Genomic DNA, 18,909 nt, shown 5'->3' with positions numbered 1-18,909 from the left:
CGTTTTTTTCCAGGTGTCTTCACCAGCGTGTGTGCTGGTTATCTCCGGTGACTGAGGTTCCCCGTGAGCCAGTCACGGGCGTGCAGAAGGAACAAGAACAGATCAGCAGCACTATCTCCTCTCTCTCTCTCTCTCTCTCTCTCTGTCAGAGCGGTTCATGTATGCTGTCCACAATATCCACCACTGATATTTTTCCACCTCTCTCCTTCACGTGGTCGTGTCTGCACATTTTTCTACCGTCTCATCCTCGTCACCACAGCGTTATGGTGTCGACTTTAGCGAAACCCGGGTTCTCCCTGAGCTTCCAGTAATTCCCGTTTGTCACCCACACGTCACGTCCACAGCAATCTTTGGCTTTCCTGTCGAAAAGAAGAAGACAAAAATAATTATATACAAACTTTGGTATTGCTGTGATTTATGTGTTTGCGCAGGAATACGGTGAGAAATCCTGATAACATAGACATCATTGTTGTTGTGGGAAAACTGTTGTCTTTGCAAAATAACAGCAATTTAAACCAAAGATTAGAGGTGCTTTTTTTATGTATTTGCATTAATTAGTTTATTGTAAATTAATGCATGAATTGATTATTTGGCAGCTATTATTTTCAAGTTAAGATGCAAAAAAAGTAATTCCAGGTTATGAAATTAAAAAATCTGCTCCATGTTTATGTCCTACATGTTAGAAAATGTAATATTTTGGACTGTTGGTTGAACAAAACAAGATATTTCATGAACTAATGAAATCATTTTCAAGTATATCTATAACAGAAAAAAAAAATCGATGTCTCAGCCATAATTGTATATTTTTTTGTACTTATATGATTTAACAAAAGTCTTTAGCTACTAAACAACTTAGAATCCAATTACAGTCCGCAGAGAGAAGATGGAAAAGTACTATAAATAAAACTAAACATTAGGATTTAACATTAGTAATTAATACCATAAAGTATTTTCCAGCCTCATAAGAGGATTTAAAAACAGATGTTTGATGATGCAGAGCCGAACAGTTTATTTCTATCCTTCTGTAAGTAGGATTTGAAATGAATAAACTTACTTGAAAAATCGTGGGACGTGCTCTTCACCCTTCTTGGCGAGGTCTTTTCTCCGCTCCCGCTGAATTGCCTCGATGTCGTCTTTCTTTTTGTCCGACTCTTCCACTTTTCCCTTCTCCAGCATTCTGCAAAACAGGTCGAGGAAGAAGTTAACGAATGAAAAAGTGACATCAGGCTGAGACGCTTCCTTTTGTTTCTATACTTTTATCATATTTCAGCTGGATATTGTGTTTATCAAGGCTTTGTTTGTCGTCTGTATTCATTGTTGTGTCACTGATGTTTTCATGCAGCCCTCTCGTCCAGGTTGAAATCTACTTTTCAGTGCCTTGTAGACAATTAACCAAACTACTCCCTCACTGTTGGTCTGGGCGCAGGCGGCTGTCCGTAGAAGGCAGGAGAGGCTTCAGGTCGGCGGGAAGTTCATTCAGCTCCAGGGCGAAGGTGGAGAAGCCGTAGTAGAGCAGGTAATCCTTCGGTAGTGGATCTGCGGGGGAGACAGAAGCCTCTCAGGTGAGCTGCCGCACAAACGTGACGTCTGGATTTATGCTGATTAGTTCTTTTGGCAGCAGGAACGCTTAATCATTTCACCTTCATGTAAAACCTTCCACCTCATCAACCGTCAACACGTGACACAGAGACTCAAAACAGGAAGTCGTGCGGCCATTAAAATAAGAGATTAAAAGGGATCTTGTTTGTGATAAACCACAAGGACAAACTGAAGCATTGTCTCGTGCGCGACGGTCGTGTACTCACTTAGCTTCCAGACACATTTCGGAGTCGGCAGAGTGTCACAGAAGATGCCTTCGTGCCACAGACCCCCGAACCGGTGGATGACGCTGCCGCTTTGGTCCAGCACCGTGCCCTGCACCTCGTTCTTGTTCGTCTCTGAACCCCAATAACGAGCCTGCAGCAGAAAAACAACAACATATCAGTCCAACAAACATGGCAAAAAAATAAACAGTAAAGGAGAGAAGGCCTGAGCAGAGCAAGAAGTCCCTTCACTCACCTTGACGAAGGTAATCTTGCAGGTGCAGACGTTGTTTTTGAGGTTTTGGATGGTGACCTCTCCGTAATGCTCCAGATATCGCTGCTGGCTGAGCACATTATTGATGCAGGTCACTACTTTGTTCCACTCATAGTGGTCTCCATACCTGAAAAAAACAAACAAACAAGATTCAACATATTTGGTCAGCACAAAAACTGTTAAAGTGGCACAAATTCAAACCTTTTCAGACATAACAAGCAGTTCAGAGACAGTTTTGGGAAATTGTGATGGATAGTTTTCAACATTTTACGTAATCTTTTTTGTTTTTGATCAAAAATCATCTTTAGTTGGGCGCCTACATAATGCACATAAAATGTAAACCAAACCAAAGCAAAACTTTCCTCATATATGCACAGTGCAAGTACGTAAGTGCGTGAATTGAGACTCAGCCAAACACTTTAAAAAAAACGTTGGAAACATTAAGCCCGAAGGACGGGCAGCACACAGATTAAATACGCAGGTGGAGCAGATCAACGTGAGGTAGGAAGCAAAGACTCTGAAACAACAAGCTGAGGTGAGTACAGACTATAAAACTATAAGAAGGACGTGATAAATGTGAAAAACAAAAAAAAGAGAGCGGCTGGTTGTGACAAATAGTTCAGCGAAATTAATTTAAGGTTTTCCCGATGCTGCTCAGCTCACTTCATTTGTCCTGCTTTGCTCATTATCTCGACCGGCTGCCGACTCAGCAGAAATTGCGTACGGCGTCTCAGTGAAATGCATGGGTTGGGTGGGCTCATGCTAGAGCTGCCTCGCACATTTTAATTGATTTTATGGTGTGAAGTATCAACGTGGGCCGACTCAAAACCGCTCGCTCTCAAGGAGGGATTTAAAAATGTAAAAAAAACTTAGAAAGAAGCATCATTTTTAAAAAGGAAAAAAAACAAATCATTTGTAGCCTTAAATTCTGTTTATTCCAGTCATATCAATAAAGGTTTTTTTTCTGCAATATGTACATAAATGCTTCAGCTCCCATCATGATGAATGTACTGACAGATGGTTAAAGTTTGTCCTGTCTGTGTTTCCTGAGACTGGTGCCATTTTAAAATGATAATAATCACAGGAAGTGTTTCATGTCTCATTGCACCCAGATAAACAAAGAGATGCTTTCTCATATAATATGACTCCCAGTTACACCTTAATGGTGTCACGCCTCATCCGACAGATGTGCCGACACACTGTTTACCTGGGAAGAGTCACATTCACCATCCCTGTCGGCAGAATCTCCAGAGACTTCCCCCAGAATTTATTCTTCCATCGCTGGTCTGTGCGGAGATATAAAACAGGTGTTGAGGACGCTGTATCATAAAGGCAGCTTTTTAAAAAGGATATTAAACATGGAAAAAAAAAAAAAAAGAGCTGTGATTACAAACAGGAACTCGCACACAAAGAGAGATTTGGTTTGATAGCAAAAGAGTCTGACCTTGCCAGAAGGAGAAGTTCTCTGACTCGGCGTGGCAGGCGGAGATGGGCGGGTGGTGGCAGACCTGGTGAATACACAAGAGGTCACAAAATCACGTCGAACAAATTGGCCTTAAAAAACTTTTCAAATATTATGTTCTGTATTTTACTCAGTCTTTCTCTTTAGAATTATTAGGTCATGTGCAGGAATTATTTTTTGTTTCTAGATACCAAGCCGAGGCTGTACGTGGACGTAAAAGACAGATTTAACATACGTAACGTAAATCAGCATCGACCACCGTATACACCAAAACTCGACCACCGCTTCAACGTCGCCGCATTTTGCCGCCAGCTTCAGTCAGCGGTCGGTCCGCCTTTTAGAGCGGCTGAGCGAATGCAAACAGCGTTTCCAGACTTTAATCACAGGGAAGACTGAAGCTGGTGGGCGGAGCCAGATTAATCCTCGCATGGAATACAAACTCTGTCGCGCTGAATATTATTGGGTACACCAGTGCTCGAATCTTTAGTGTTTTCTCTTATTTTAACTGCAGCTTAAATAGATTTCAGCACTTTTAACTAATTTCTTCCACTGGATAAACCCAACTTCATTATAACAGAAACCCTTTACAACAGCTCCCTGAAATATGAATGTGTTAGTTAGGAACTGCATCTCTAAGCCGTTTCAGTAATTAAAAGGCTTTTTTGACAAGCGACATCTAATTATTTTCCTCCTAATTGCTGCCATTTTAAAATAAATTATGAAAACGTGCGTTGAATTCTTGATAGCGCAATCAGTTAGTGTGAGTTTATTAAAGCAATAAATCACCCGGCGTTGACTCCATTAAACCGGCGGGTGATCCATCTCAATCCAACGAGACGAGATGATGGAAGCTCACGTTTTTTGTTTTTTTTCCCTTTTAAAGAATATTAGTTTAGTTGTATGCAGCTGCATGTGTGTGAGACAAATAGCCGACCTGCTCGCTGATGAAGCGAAAGCTGCGGTCCTCCCTGATGCACTCGTAGGACTCCCCCAGCACCGGGTTGAAGGGCTTATAGCGGTTCCTGAACGTCGCGGTGGAGTAACCAGAGATGGCAAAGGCAGCAATGTAAACCTGCATGAGATTAAAAAAAAACATGTGAAAACTCACTTATATTTTTGTGTTAATTTAGTTCATTTCACTGACGTAGAAAACAAAAGAGGATTGAAGGTGAGTGTGTTGAAATATATTCACACATACAATTCACTTAACATGTGATCTCTGGTTCTCTTCACTCAATTTTCTTTCTCATGAGTACGTGCTCATAGAATTTCACTTGAGAGTATTATTTTCAATGATATTACGTTTTTTTTCCCCAAAAGAATTGAAAAATATTCCTGCTTTCTTTTTTATAAAAAAAAAAAAAAGAAACATGGTGATTATCAGATTCTTCTAAATACATGACGTACAAGGAGTTCGAACACAAACCCAAACCATTTATTTGGCGACAAATTTTGCACCTATTGCTTCTAAACTATCCGACAAATTTGCGATGACATTTTCAACTCCAATTTGCGGGGACGTTATCAACCTCGTCAACGACGACAACAGTTCCCAGAATCAACACCAGGGACAAAGTGAGTGTTTGAGCAGGGTTACCATCCTCTGGTAGGGGTCCGGGGTGTTGTTGGCGGTGTCCAGCAGCTCGCTGTACTCCAGCTCTTCACACAGCCGCTGCAGCAGGTTCACGGGCTCGTTGAGAGCCGCCGGCATCGACACTCGAGCCAAGTCTTTACCTGCAGGAGAAACGGCACACGGGGGGTCAGAAAACGGACAAAGAGAATAATAATCTGTGTGACTTCATCGATATAAGCTGGAAAACAGGTCCTTGCCTATGTTGTTGTAGAGGATGGCCATGAGGCCCACGTGGCTGTTGTCGGGACAGGTGGCGGGCAGACTTGTTCGGCGTCCGGTGCTCTTGGGAACGACGATGTTTGGAGCCTTGGAAATGCTCGCGCGGTACTTCCGGGTCGCTGATGCTGTAATATTGGTGAGAGGAAATGATGATAATAATCAGACAGGAAATAATTCTCAAGAGCAAAAGTGCAAATTTCTAAAACAAGAACCAGACCCTGCAGCGATGCTAGCAGCTCCGAGACTGCTAAATGCTCACATCGAGAAACTAACAATGCTAAGATACGGATGTTTAGCAGATGTGATGTTAAACATGTCCATCCTTTTAGTTTTGTGTGTGATGCTATTAGTTCAATGTGTATTTTGTCATAAATTAAAAATATTGGATGAATTTAATATTTCGACTTGATGATGGCACTCGATGGAAAAACAGCTTCATCAAAGCAACAATTTATCTTCTGATGATTTTTCTGCATCACATTTCTCCACAATCTGATTCAGGATGGAGTTTGAATGTGACTTTTTTTTTTTTTTTTTAACCCCACAAAGTTTTAAAATGTCTTTTGGGATGTGAACTGACACAACCATCAGTCAGAGGAGATGAGGATATAAAAAAAAACATCTCTGACATTTCATGCCTTGAATGTGTTGACAGTTAAAGCTTGAAGACTTTGGACAAAGCCGCTGGTGCACCGTGTACCCACCGTGTCCCTCCTCCGGCTCCGAGTTGGTGGTGCTCCCATCACTGAGTCCGGATTCATCCGACACCTCCGAGGAGCTACCGCAAAGGACGTCGTCGCTGGCGTCGAAGTACTCCGCGGCTGAATCTGTTACTGAAGGAGGCCCGTGGGATGAACACCTCACCGCTGCAGGCTGGAGGCGGAGGGAAGAAAAACGAGGAGGAACAAAGGAAAGCGGTAATCAAAAAAATAAATAAATAAAAAAGGAGAAATGTGCCCGAGAATCCAGATGGCAGCCGAAGCATCAATCTTACTTCAGCTAATGTGTTCGATTGGTGGATGTTGTTGGTGTCACAGACTTCCTGCAGCTTCTGCCTCTCCTGGGTTAGAGTGTCGTGCACCGACTTCAGGGAAGCGAGCACTGAGGTGGCAGGAGAAGATGGAGAAGATGGAGAAGATGGATTGAGAGCTGCACATCTCTTTGAATATAAAAGTTAATATTGGTTCATATCCATGTTTGTAGGCTCCTCGTCCCAGTTAAATTTATTTAACAGGGTAATAATGGTAATATTACATAGAAATGAAAACAGGAAAATATCGTCACAAATTAATTAAATGCACTTTTACAGCTAAAAAGAAATCAACGAAATGAGGAAGATTTAAGGAGAAATAAATGAGAAAAAAACAACAACAAACAAAATAAAATGAAGATTAAAAATGTTCTGTTGATTACAAATCAAATCTGCAATGTTTTCATATTGTGCAATAAAGGAATTAACAGGATAAATATAATGTAATAATTCAAACTGAACTTTTTTGACTGTATCTGTCTGTCTATAGATAAGATATATATATCTGTTTCTCTGACCTCGCAGTGACGTGGCGCAGATGTCCTGCTGGATTTTCTTGCCCTCTGGTGACGTCACGGTCGGAGGGGACAACTGAGAGTATACGTAGTCGGGGATGGAGGGGACCGACACACCGAGGTGGGACGAGTTGCTCAGGTGACTGGAGGACAGCTGTGAGGTGAACAGGAGAGGGAAGACGTTGGGTGATTCACTCATGGTTGTTTTTTTGTTTGTTTGTAAAATACATAAACTTCATATTTACTGTAAATGAGGAGCCAAGAATCACAGCAAAGAGCGAAATACACACACAAGTCCGCTAAAGTGAAGTGTGTCTTTGACCTGCATGACGTCATGGAGGTCATGTGACAAACTTCCCTCCGTGGAGGTAATGAACATAAACTGTATCTAAAAGGGGAAGTTGCTTCCAGGTCTGAAAAGTGCCACAAACTGCGATACCACAGAGGGCCACTAGGGGTCGGCTCTAAAAAGGCCCCATAGACTCCCATTCAACTTTTCTCATGAAATACAAAGTCAATAAATGATTTCCACGAGTCATTGTGATGTCATTAGCTAGAGTCACTCCTTCGTATTGGTTTTCTGGCAGTCCATCTGAAAATAATCTGTCATTAATTAGATATCAGGCATCAAAAAGCGGTATGTTTGGGGGCCTGTCTGCTTGATTGACAGCCGATTGATTTGCTTTACTAAAGTGTGTGACACTGATGCTTCTCGCAAGACACTGATACGTTTCCCTCTACTGGATGGATGTGTGCATTACACGCTTTGCTTTGATACCGGGGTTGAAATCTCTCAGCAATAAAGCAAATGTTTTCAAATGTAATGGACTGGAGGTAATGCAAGGCACACACGTAAAAAAAAAAAAGATTGGCAAAACACAGGTGTAACTAATTTAAGTCGACCATTAATATGTGCATTTAGGCAGCTGGGAATTGGAAAAGTTTCATTTGGGAACGTCCTACATCCGTTTTGAGAGCGTTCACAAACAGCCCTCAGAAAAACAACTTCCTTATCTATATAAACCAACATACAGACGAATCAGAGCTTAGGAGGTCAACATTATTTGTGCTCTAGAGCTCTACAAGTTTTGCTGCACTGCTGTTTAACACAGCGAGCAAACTGAGTAGGCTAGGCCTAACGAAGTCTGATTATTTAATCTTATTTTCGGAGCAAGTGCACTTCCTCCTTTCACCTCAAACGGTGCCATGTCAGGTGACATTAAACTTACTTCTCAAAGCTCTCAAAAACCTCCCTCTTTCCTCTTCCCAGTTCGACAGGTGTATTCTCCCACTCGGAGCTCGGATCTTTCCCACGTCCCAGTTGCTCTTGAACGCACCATGAGGATAGCTGGGCCTTTGCTTTCTTAAGTTTTAATTTCATTTCATTGAGTTGTTTTATTTCAAATTCAGTTGCCCTCAAAAGAACCGAGTCATTATTTATGTTATCAGTTACACCTGTGTTTCCGCTGCGATGACCGCTTAAAACCACAGCTGAGAGGAAGGTCCTGGTGTAAAGACACAGCTAGAAGGTGTAATCTACGATCAGCACAGTAATCTAATCAGGGACTTATTTGCACTTGGGACATCAGGGTGACTGCCGTTTAATGGCTCAAACCTGGGCCTCTGGAACCAGATCCCTGCAGGGTTTCTGCCCTACCAGCTACTTAAATGATTTTATTTGGCATTTCAAGTTCAAATGAGGTCCTGTTTGGTTGGTAAAACAGAAAACCTTCAGAGCTCTGGATGTAATTCAGCCAAAATCAACATGACTGCGGGACAGGATAAAAAAACTACAGCTCTAAAACTAAAAGCAGGTTTAGTTGATTGATCCATGAATAAATTACTCCTTCTACAAATCAGATTTTTCTAGAATTATAAACATGTTTTTGGATGTTAACACCCAAAGCTCGAGCACATAAAAAAAACAAAAAAAACAACAACTTTCATTTCAATTCACTTTCATGTCATTAAACGGTCACAACATATTAATGATTTTCAAGATGTCTCATGCTCTACCTTTTGACAACTCACCGATTTAGTAATCCCACGAATAGGCTTTGGATTAGATTAAAGAAAGGCCCCAAAATGTTACTGTTACTTTAAACCCAATATGTTCAGAAAGTTACCAGTAATTATAAGACTTCAGGTATGAATTCAATCAAAACCCTAGCAGTATTTCAAATCTACCTAAACATCAACAAGTCAAATCAACGATGTAAATCATATATATATATATATATATATATATATATATATTTTTTAAAGAAAGTAGGTTACAGACCATTCTTACCATTCCTAGGGCCTCCACTCTGGATAGTGTGCGAGAGTGGCCCCAAATCTTCCCCGACTTCGACTTCTTCGGCTTCTCGAGAGAAAGATTCTGCAGCACCGCCCCAAAAAAAACTGATTTATTGATGTAATTTTGCTGGTTATGTAATAAAAGTCACAAGCCTGTATCTACCTGTAGGCTGATGATGCGTTGCAGTTCTCCGTTAGTGAAAGCCTGGCCCACCTCCAGCGCCTGCAGCTTCTGGATTAAGCGGTTTAGCTCAGAAAGGTCCACCTGACAACGGTGCAACTCTAGAAGAGAACATGATGATTTCACTTGAGTTTCTCTGAATTATTAATCAGATAAGACTTCAGGCGTGATTACACAGAAACAGCTAGATTGGTGTAGGTGCACTTACCAGAAAAACATTTATGGATCCTTTTATGTACTTTTAAATATACATTTCAAGAGCTTTTAAATGGTAGAAGAGCATAAATTGTTTAAAAGAAACTTCCTCTTTGATTGAGACAAAAACCGGACATTTATCACTCTGTATGCAGACGACTACACGCTGTTTATCAGTGTCAGCGGCACTGAAAATCAAGCATGTTTACATGATTTCCCTACATTACCCACAATTCAACTGTAATCAGTGCTGGAATGCAACCAAGTATTTTTACTGCAGTTTTTACCCCACTACATTTATCTGACAGTCTTACTGACCAGTTATTTTACAGGTTAAAGCTTTTACACACGAAAAAATGAATGAAGAGTTATACTTTGTTTTTCTATGAATTAAACTACACAACACAACAGACAAGCAGAGCTCAAACAATCAGGTAATTGATCAATCAACTGCCAAACAATAAACTGGCATCATTCAATTGACTTTTAATTGGTACAATTAAAGCAGTTTTTCTTGCAATCGTTTTTTTTTAATTTTTTTAAACATTATTATATTCTTAATTGGGAGCACATATTCAGTGTGCCGGCGTTCTTTGTTATTCTTGGGGAATCGTGACAGATACCTTGAACGCAGGTGTCGGGGTCGTGACTATGCTGCAGCCAGGCAGACACCTTGCTGTTCACGCCGGTGTTCGCTGCGGGCAGCACCCCTGACGCTCCGGCTGAATCTGCCATCCCAGTGGAGCTCTGATAAAAAAAAAAAAAAACAGGAGGCAGGAGGACACAGCAGTTACCTTAAGATCCACTTTGGAGTCACCTGTAAAAAAAAAAATTGCGGTGTCAGCTTTGACTTTATTCTTTGAGTGATAGTCACCACGTCTCCGTTTCTCTGAGGTTGTCCAGCCGCGCCGGCGGGAGGCAGAGGTTGGAAGACGCCACTGTGGATGTGAGCTGCCTCATTCTTCTTGAACAGGCGGTGCGCTTGCAGTTTGGTCACCCAGATGTAGAAGAGTTCATGGCTCTTAGCCTGGGTGACGAAATAAAAGTCAAATAGAACATTAGTCCTAAAGGCACATTATTAAAAAAAATAATAATAATTTAAATAGCAGCATTTGATACATGTATTTACCTTCATATGATAAAGAATGTCTCCTGCATCCAAGTCAATCCGATTAGATTTCTTGCTTATTGACATGACAGCGAGGCTGACATCTAACGAGCCCTGGACTCTTCCTATGGAGACCTTTAGTGGAAAAAAAAAAGCGTGTTTAAGGGTATAAAAAAAACCCTGTAATAAACTGTATTTTACAAGGTACAGTGCCCAAGTTTAGAAATATATAAATGTACCTTAAAATTGAAAATGAATAGATGGAGTACTTAATACAGAATAAAATTAACCTTTTAAAAAAAATGCAACAGAACCATTTAAATAGCTCAATTCACTAAAAACATCATTTGAACACATATCTGAGTGGATTTTAATCATATTTGTGTTTAAAAATGCTGCATGTAGCAGAGTATTTCAAAGAAAAAATAGATTTTCCAAATTTCCTGCTTTGATATGAGACCAAACATATGAATAATTTCTCTGAATGATATCAGAGTGGTGACAAATTTGTAATACAAAAGCTAAAGTGTGCGAGAATCATTGCAGACAAGGAAAACGTACAACTTTTAAAAACATGTTTCTTAAAAGTCAGATTAAAATCCAAAACAATATCGTTTTAGTTTTTCTCCATTTACTCAGAGATCGTGTTTGTCAGTCCTTTTAGAGATTTACTTACATCCTGTTGATTTTTGGAGTAGCGTAAGATCCCCACTTCCAGGACAAAGTATCGCTGAAAAAGAGATCAATAATCTTTGTAAAAACCGACACCTTTAGAAAAATAGAAATCCGAACATTTTGTCAGCATTAAAGCCGAGACGTCTCACCTTGTGCCAGCCTTTAAGTGGCCACTTCCTCCTCTTGAGAAGATATCCTTCGCAGATTCCTGGGGTGGTCATCTCCTGAGGGTTGTCACCTCCTGGGTGCATATCTACCTGAAGGTCATCAATCACCTCCCAGTCTTTGATAATCTATGGAGAAGAAAAACACTTTATCTGTTTTTAGCTCTTTTTGGGGGGTTTTGACACTTTTGTCCAAAATATTTACAGAAAATTGGTTGAATGAATTCCCCTACTTGTGACTAGATGTTTTAATTTTTATTTATCCGTTTTATGTAGGTGTATTTTTGGACGTCTATCTTTGCTTTTCTATCTCTCCTCTTTTATGTTTTTCTGCACCTCTTTATAACATTTTTAAATTGTTTGAGTGTATATCAACTTGTATTTTTTGCATTTGTGTAAACAAATACATTAAAAAAAAATTACAGCATCCTGATGAGAGCGTCCAGCCAAAGTCTACTTTTCATCATATTACCTCTTTTTTTTTTTTTTTTATTAAATTTAGGTGAACTGTAAATAGCTGTAAGTCTACCAAGCATCTACCTCACTACAGTCTGCAGCTATAATGAAGTGTTGTGCAAAGAAAATCACTGTAATTCAGTCTGAAGGAAAATCATTGGCATTAATTATGTTTTATGGCTTTCATACAGGAAACTGGCCTCACAATGAGAACCAGCACTCCTCCCTTTAAAAGATAATATACATCTACCCATAATCCCCCTTGTTTCCTCATTGTGCATCGTGAACCGACTGTCCCGCGACTCGCCTGTCTGGAGTGGCGGGACGACAGAGTGCTGCTGCTCCTCGAGTGGGCCGGCTTGTTCCACGTCGGCGAGTTCTTCTCCAGGCCACTCGCCAGCGACTGGCTGCGATTGAGTGAAGATTCGTACGAGTCCATTTCACAGCTCCGACCTCAGACTCGGCTCCCTGCTGGGATTGGCTGCTTGTTGAGAAAGACCTGCTGCAATCCGCCAAAAGCACCCTGTAACGAGAGCGTGAGGAAGTCAGCCGACGAAAGAACGCCGTGAAACACCCAGTTTTCTGGATGCATGTCAACATATGGAAAGAAAATGTGAAAAATTCTGCTTCCAGTTCCCATCTATGATAGTGAATGGAATATCTTTGAGGGTTTGAACCGGTAGTTGGACAAATGTGACATTTTGAGATGTTATTTTCTGGTGTTTAACATCCCAAATGTTAAAGAATTTACAGATGAATCAATAATCAAGATGATAATAATAGTGAGCAGTATCCTTAGAATAAATATTATAAATAGGAGTAATGGTCAAAATACCATATTGTTTGCTTCAGCGGGTCTCACAGTGACTGTGTGTGACCATGGCTGTAATAACCTGTTACGGGGCCCCTGGGCAAAATTTTACATTTACCCCCCCCCCCCCCCTTATGTGGCAAAGCAAATTTGATTTCTAAAACATTTAGAACGATGATCTTTTTTTTTTACATCCGTTTAATGTAATGTGTATATTTAATAACTTGTCGGCAATAAAATACGTTTAAATGACCTTTTTTTTTTAGCCTCGTGCAACCGTTGGCCTTTCAAAAAATCTCTTGCGGACCACCAGTTGGAGTCTCGTTGTACCGCCAGTGCTACACCTACCACAGTTTGGGAATCACTTAATTAAAATAATAAAGGTCCGACACCCCCACCTTAATATTAACCCTAATTAATACAGGACTCACTGAGTTGATATTGAACTTTATTATTCAAAATAACTTAACTTATTTGTAACTATTTAAATTGATAAAAGCAGTGGAGGTGGATGAACCCGTGGCTTTCTGGGCCCCCTGGGCGGTTTGCCCGCTTGATAATCCAGCCTTGTATGCGACACCGTGGCCAATACCGCCTGCGAGGACAGGATTAACCTCTGCTTAATTGGTTTTTCGAGAGATGTTTTTAGCTACTTGGACGTGTAGAGACTCGATCCCAAGGCGGAGAGCACCGACTCAACATTAAAAGTGTCGGCGATCACAAAAGAAACAACATTTAAAACTTGGGTCCTGTTTTTATTATCAAGGTACTGTTAAATCACCAGGTTATGAAATGACAATAATAACATCCTTCATTTATATAACACTTTTAATAAACACGTTTACAAAGTATTTTAGATGCATAAATATATACAAAGGTCAAAAGTTATTCCAGTTGAAGAGATTAAAATGTACATAAATACTTCTTTTTACAAATAGAGGTTTTATTTCAAGACACGTAGCTGAAAATCACTGAGACAATGACAACACGTCATTTGGAGGAACTATATATTTCCCGCCAAGCGTTTGCAACACTTTGTGTGTGCATTTGCATTGAATTTGGTAGTTTGCAACTTTATATGAAGGAAAGCTGCTGTTTCCAGGTTTTATCTTTTTTTAAAAAAATTTTATTTCACTTTATTTTCTTATTTGTATTTTAACGTAGACATCACTGATGTTGAGCAGCACTTTGGTCAACTTTTGTTGTATGTAAACGTGCTTTATAAATAAAAATGGAGTTGAACTGAGAGTCTCTATGTTTGTGTTTGTCTGCAGAATCACTGAAGATGTGAGAATGAAAATGTATTTTCAAACTTACAGTTTTCCGCCCTGCTGATGTCACACAGCTTCCTTTGATGCTGCTGGTGTATTTTAGATTTTTTTTTTTTCAGTATATAACGGTGAATATAAGACCGCTCACAGGATGCTAAATCAGTTTGTTGCATTCAGACTGATACGTGTCTAAATCTGTCCACAAGCGGCCTGCCTCGCTGTTATGTAAAGGCCGGAGCGGACGACAGTAACTGACCTCTGTAATGAAACCATGTGGTGGAAACAGGATGAAAGGATTTGCAGGTTTCTGAGCTCGCTCACTCAAGAAGGAACATACAGAATATCTAACATACAAAAGCTGGTTGTAATTTCTCGGGACACGTAAAGAAAGTTTGATAACGGTTGACTCATGGCTTTAATAAAAGACTTCAGACTTTTATTTTAGATTTGAAGCTTTTTGTCGCCTACTTTTGCAGAACTAGTGATTGAAACGCTATTATTTACAGTATAAATACTATAGTTACATACATATGAGGTTGAGAACTTTCAGAAAATGTAAAGCAATCCTACTCAATTAAGTTTCTACAAACTTTAAGAACGCAATAAGGAATGAGACAGAATGAGAATCTGGCATGATATTTGCTAAACTGCTGTTTCCACGAACGCTCGGTCCAGAAAAGGTGAGCTTGCAAGAAAACGGTGACCAACAAAAGTTAGACAAGGTGAAGACGGCTTCCTGCCAGAGGCTGCGGTTAAGATGCGCACATTATGAAAGTTATCATCTCTTTTTTTAATAAAAATCGGTTGCCAATAACATGTAGATCAGCTCAGAGGATGCCATATATATATATGAATGAGTCTTTTCAACCCTGTAAACATTTGAAATAAACTCTCAAGACAAAGTCTGAGCTCTGTTTGAAATCCATAATCAGAGGACAGCTTGTTAATAGAGACAGTAAAAGACTTGCACTGATATATTTTAGTGGTAATAGTCCTTAATGCCGAGTCTGGCTGAAGTCCTTTAGGGTCCTTGTGAACTATTAAAGGCTGCACAGGCTCTTATCTAAAGCCCATTAAGACGTCTCTGCCTCGGTACACAGGGGGAAGGACACCATGCAAACATTTCAGACAAATAGTTGTTTTTTTCCTTTTCGTATTTTAACACTTAAAAACAGGTTGCCATGACGCATTCACGTCAGAGACTATGGCACATGTCGTAGCTAAATAATATTCTGAATGTTATCCCGTTTTTTCCAGTGTTTTATTGCAGGATTTAAACCAAACTTTCGCACTTATTCATGTCGTGTTTTCTTGATTAATTGTGCCAAAACCAGTTTAAAAACTCTTACCTGAAATTGACCTCCGGCTCTCATCGTCTGCTGCTTTCCTTCTGCGTCCCGATTAATCCAACAAAGGTCTCATTTGGCGTTCAGGAACCTGTGATGAATCACCATGTCGACAACCGTTCATTTAAGAAAAACCAAAAGACTCAAACGACATGTTATATCCACAGATGATCACTAAATCTGACCGCCTAATCCCGCCCTCTCTGCCGGTGGGTGACACGAGCGCCTTCCAAATCCAAGGAGCGCCGCGCGTCGCCGGCGGCGCGCAGCCGTGCGCGATGTGTCCTGGGCATTATCCGCATTAACTGGAATTACAGCGAGTGTCGAGCAGAGATGTGGCGGAGGGTAAATCTAGCCGGGCTCCTCTCACGCTGCACAGTTTGCTCACATTGAAGCGGGAAGTAAAGGTTGCGAGTTCAAAGGGCCTCGACAAAACCATGAGTAGTGTATTTAAGGGAAAAGTAAAGGCTTGTACATAATAATGAACAACTTCCTGAAAAACACCAGCACGTGATCATATTTTCTTCACTCACTGTACATTATAACTTGTAATTTAAGCAGGTCTGCAGTTCCTCTAATTCTGCCATGAAATAAAAGCACATTTGATTATTTTGATGTAAATCCAGTGAAATGCACCTGTATTTTAGAGACTGAATCAAAAAATAATAATTTCTGCTCTTCTGTAGAAGAATGAGTCTTGAGTCATGTCTGCCTGCAGACCATAATAGACTAACCGCCCCAGATTAACATGCTGTAATCTGCAGATTAAGTTTCAGGGTCTGTGACCACTTCTGTTTATTTTGGCTGGAGCAGTTTATTTCAATGAATGTTTTAAAATGTTTGGTTTATTTATTTTTATCTTAAGGTACAAATCTTTGTCCAAGATAAACTGGAGCGTGATTACTTGCAACAATCCTTCAATAAGACCGAGAAAATAACCACAAAATGTCTTCGATTAAAAATAACTGTGAGCCTGAGCAACAAAGAGTTCACGTCATTTATTAATATATGACAAATATCCTTAAATAAAGTACATGTTTGCAGCATTGTCTGGCCAGTAACTCCACCATGACGCTGAGGTGCAGTGAAACCAGTCACGTCTCCTAAATCTGTGATTTACCACCAGCTGCTTCACTCAAGAGTTGAGTAAACTTCTTTTTTTTTTTTGCAGACTTTAAAAAGCGTGCATCCGCCTCGTCGTTTCCGCCTCGCTGCAGATCCTCCAAGTCAACAAGTCCCAGTAAACGTCCCGCGAAAGCTCTACGTGGCCTCCGGCGCCGTCGGAGCCCCCTCCGGGCTCCGCTGCTCGACGTACCGCCGGAGGAGGGCGGACAGGTGGGCCGGGTGGCGCTGCAGCAGGGCGGCCGTGCGGGAGGTCATCACGGTGAGCCCGCTGACCAGCTCGCCCCGGACGACGGTCACCGACGGCAGCTTGGAGTAGCCGACGATGCCCTGCGCGCTCAGCAGCGTGTCGTCGATGCAGCCGCCTGTCGGTGAGACGAGAGCGGACCGGTCCGAGACGTTAGTGACGATCAAAACGAGAGCGGACCGGTCCGAGACGTTAGTGACGATCAAAATGAGAGCGGACCGGTCCGAGACGTTAGTGACGATCAAAACGAGAGCGGACCGGTCCGAGACGTTAGTGACGATCAAAACGAGAGCGGCTGCCGTCACGAGCTCAACGTCCGCAGCGCGTCTTCTTTTGAGAATAAAAATGATTTACATTTCAAGAATAAAGTCAAAATACTGGGACCTCCGGGATCAAACTCGCTTCACTTGTCCGATTGCGTTTCGTGAAACAACGCGTCCTCTTTGGACTGCGAGCAGGTGTAACCATGGATACCACCACATCGGTCCATCAAAACCGATTCTGCGGTTCAACTGTAAGAGTTCATCTTGTAGACTCGTACGAGCAAAGCGAGTATTTTGATTTATTCTCCAAAAAAGTTCGACTTCGACTTGAAATTGTGTTTTATTTTGGAAACAATGATTTCAACTTTTTTAATTTCTATTAATTAATTAATTACCAGATAGATTAATTTCTATGTTTGATTTAATGAACAATATCTGATTCACTTGGACCCTTAATTTGCACACACACACACACACACACACACTTTCTACCATATTTAATCGGCGTCGAAAACTTTATTAACCGATAACCAGACGATCCAGAAAGGGAGGAAACGCTGAACGTACCCAGGAGCGTCATCTGCGGGCTGGACTTCAGCACCGTCAGCACCTCCTTCGCCTTCGGCTCTTTGCTGACGACCAGCGCCGTCGGACCGACGAACAGAGGAGCCAAGTTACAGTAAACGGAGTCGCTGAGGAACGACCGAATCACCTGAAGACGAAACGGGACGATCGCAGATCAAAGAAACGGCGTCCGACGACGCGTGATTAAAATAAATAAATAAACAAAAACGCGGTTCCGGTTTTACCTGGTTGGGGAAGAACTTGACGGCGACGCCGTGTTTGTGCAGTCGGTGCTTGATAGTTATCATGTCGTCGGCGTTGCAGCTGTTGTTCTGGACCACGGCGATCATTCTGCAGTCCTCGAACATCTTCTTCAAATTCCGCTTCATGATCAACGTCAACCCGGTTTCCTGGAGGAGGAGAGATCGTCTCGAAGTGAAGCGACACAACAAAACTATTAAAAATAGAAAAACCTTCAGAAGGTTCCCCGGAGAACTCGGTGTTGACCGTCTGACCCTGCGGGGGACGAATTCAACGGTGACACAGGTCACAGGAGAAAAACCCAGCTGGGGTCTCCTGATCTGACTCCGCCCTTCTTCGGGTCTCGGACGGTGAAGCCCCGCCCCCTTCTCGAAACCTGAACGTCACTCAAGATTTTCTGAAACTCTGTTGACCTTTCTTTTTTTTTTTTTCCATCAGATTGACCCCAAACAAACATCGGATGTTTCCAGGGACGGGATGAGCGCGTGTTTTGCCGACTTACCTCCCGGAAGTGCACGGTGAGTGACGGGTAGGCTCCCGGAGGAGCGGCGCGCGGAGGAGGCACGTACTGCGTCACAGCCAGGAGCTTCTGCCTGAGGATGTGCAGCGGCTTCCTGTGGCGGGTCACAGCCTTGGAGCCGTGCCGGACACTGTGCGTGATGGGCAGCCATCCTGAAAGCCGAACAGACCCCCACCGTCACCACCGTCACCACCGTCACCAATATGCTAACATGCTAACATGCTAACAGAAAAACAAAACCACTTGCAGCTTCACCGAAGCGGCAGCTAACACGGCTAACAGCCGCTAGCTCTCTTAACGCGGACACGTTAACAACCTGCTGCGGACTAATAAAAAAAGATGACTCGAGAAATGGAGATTTTAGTGAATATTTACCTTGTTTCGGCAGCAACTTTACACACAAGGTCGCCGCCATCTTTCGCAGGAAAAGGAAAAAAAAGAAGCTGTACAGGAAGTGACGATGGCACCGATGCTGCGTTCAATGGCACATCG

At 41.7% G+C, this 18,909-nt stretch overlaps 2 protein-coding genes across 2 annotated transcripts; both read right to left on the bottom strand.

Annotated features, from left to right (window-relative positions):
* Window positions 1–2: 2 nt before the first annotated feature.
* osbpl7 (oxysterol binding protein-like 7) lies at window positions 3–11,591 on the bottom strand. The gene is made up of 20 exons (XM_069704576.1): window positions 11,542–11,591; window positions 11,394–11,447; window positions 10,739–10,852; window positions 10,484–10,636; window positions 10,233–10,356; window positions 9,397–9,515; window positions 9,226–9,315; window positions 6,939–7,089; window positions 6,385–6,491; window positions 6,095–6,263; window positions 5,361–5,515; window positions 5,136–5,264; window positions 4,473–4,610; window positions 3,521–3,584; window positions 3,284–3,362; window positions 2,059–2,203; window positions 1,806–1,956; window positions 1,410–1,536; window positions 1,055–1,177; window positions 3–359 (listed from the first exon to the last, which is right to left on the bottom strand). Exons 3-20 carry the CDS (start codon window positions 10,802–10,804, stop codon window positions 251–253), a joined length of 2,199 nt encoding a protein of 732 aa, XP_069560677.1. The 5' UTR covers window positions 10,805–10,852; window positions 11,394–11,447; window positions 11,542–11,591; the 3' UTR covers window positions 3–250.
* Window positions 11,592–16,592: 5,001 nt separating this feature from the next.
* mrpl10 (mitochondrial ribosomal protein L10) lies at window positions 16,593–18,894 on the bottom strand. Its single transcript, XM_069704579.1, has 5 exons — window positions 18,793–18,894; window positions 18,400–18,569; window positions 17,882–18,046; window positions 17,640–17,784; window positions 16,593–16,927 (listed from the first exon to the last, which is right to left on the bottom strand). The coding sequence occupies exons 1-5, from the start codon at window positions 18,830–18,832 to the stop codon at window positions 16,701–16,703; spliced, it is 747 nt and encodes a 248-aa protein (XP_069560680.1). The 5' UTR covers window positions 18,833–18,894; the 3' UTR covers window positions 16,593–16,700.
* Between the last annotated feature and the right edge of the window lie 15 nt (window positions 18,895–18,909).

Source organism: Brachyistius frenatus, unplaced genomic scaffold (genome assembly GCF_029030835.1).
Source record: "Brachyistius frenatus isolate BFR_SWC_R1_liver_20210118 unplaced genomic scaffold, ASM2903083v1 Contig_51, whole genome shotgun sequence".
NCBI classification, from domain to species: domain Eukaryota; kingdom Metazoa; phylum Chordata; class Actinopteri; family Embiotocidae; genus Brachyistius; species Brachyistius frenatus.
Note: the sequence above shows the minus strand (reverse complement) of the source record. Positions and strands in the feature narration are given on the sequence as shown.

Bases quoted from the DNA above. Each gene is read 5' to 3' on its own strand.
- osbpl7 (XM_069704576.1), bottom strand. From the start codon at position 10,804: ATGTCAATAAGCAAGAAATCTAATCGGATTGACTTGGATGCAGGAGAC. The intron at 9,516-10,232 runs GTATCTGTCACG...GTTCTCTTCTAG, and splicing joins CCCCGACACCTGCGTTCAAG to AGTTGCACCGTTGTCAGGTG. The intron at 1,178-1,409 runs GTGAGGGAGTAG...CCTGTTTTGCAG, and splicing joins CGCCTGCGCCCAGACCAACA to AATGCTGGAGAAGGGAAAAG.
- mrpl10 (XM_069704579.1), bottom strand. From the start codon at position 18,832: ATGGCGGCGACCTTGTGTGTAAAGTTGCTGCCGAAACAAG. The intron at 18,047-18,399 runs GTAAGTCGGCAA...CTCCTCCTCCAG, and splicing joins TCACCGTGCACTTCCGGGAG to GAAACCGGGTTGACGTTGAT. The intron at 16,928-17,639 runs GTACGTTCAGCG...TCTCACCGACAG, and splicing joins CCCGCAGATGACGCTCCTGG to GCGGCTGCATCGACGACACG.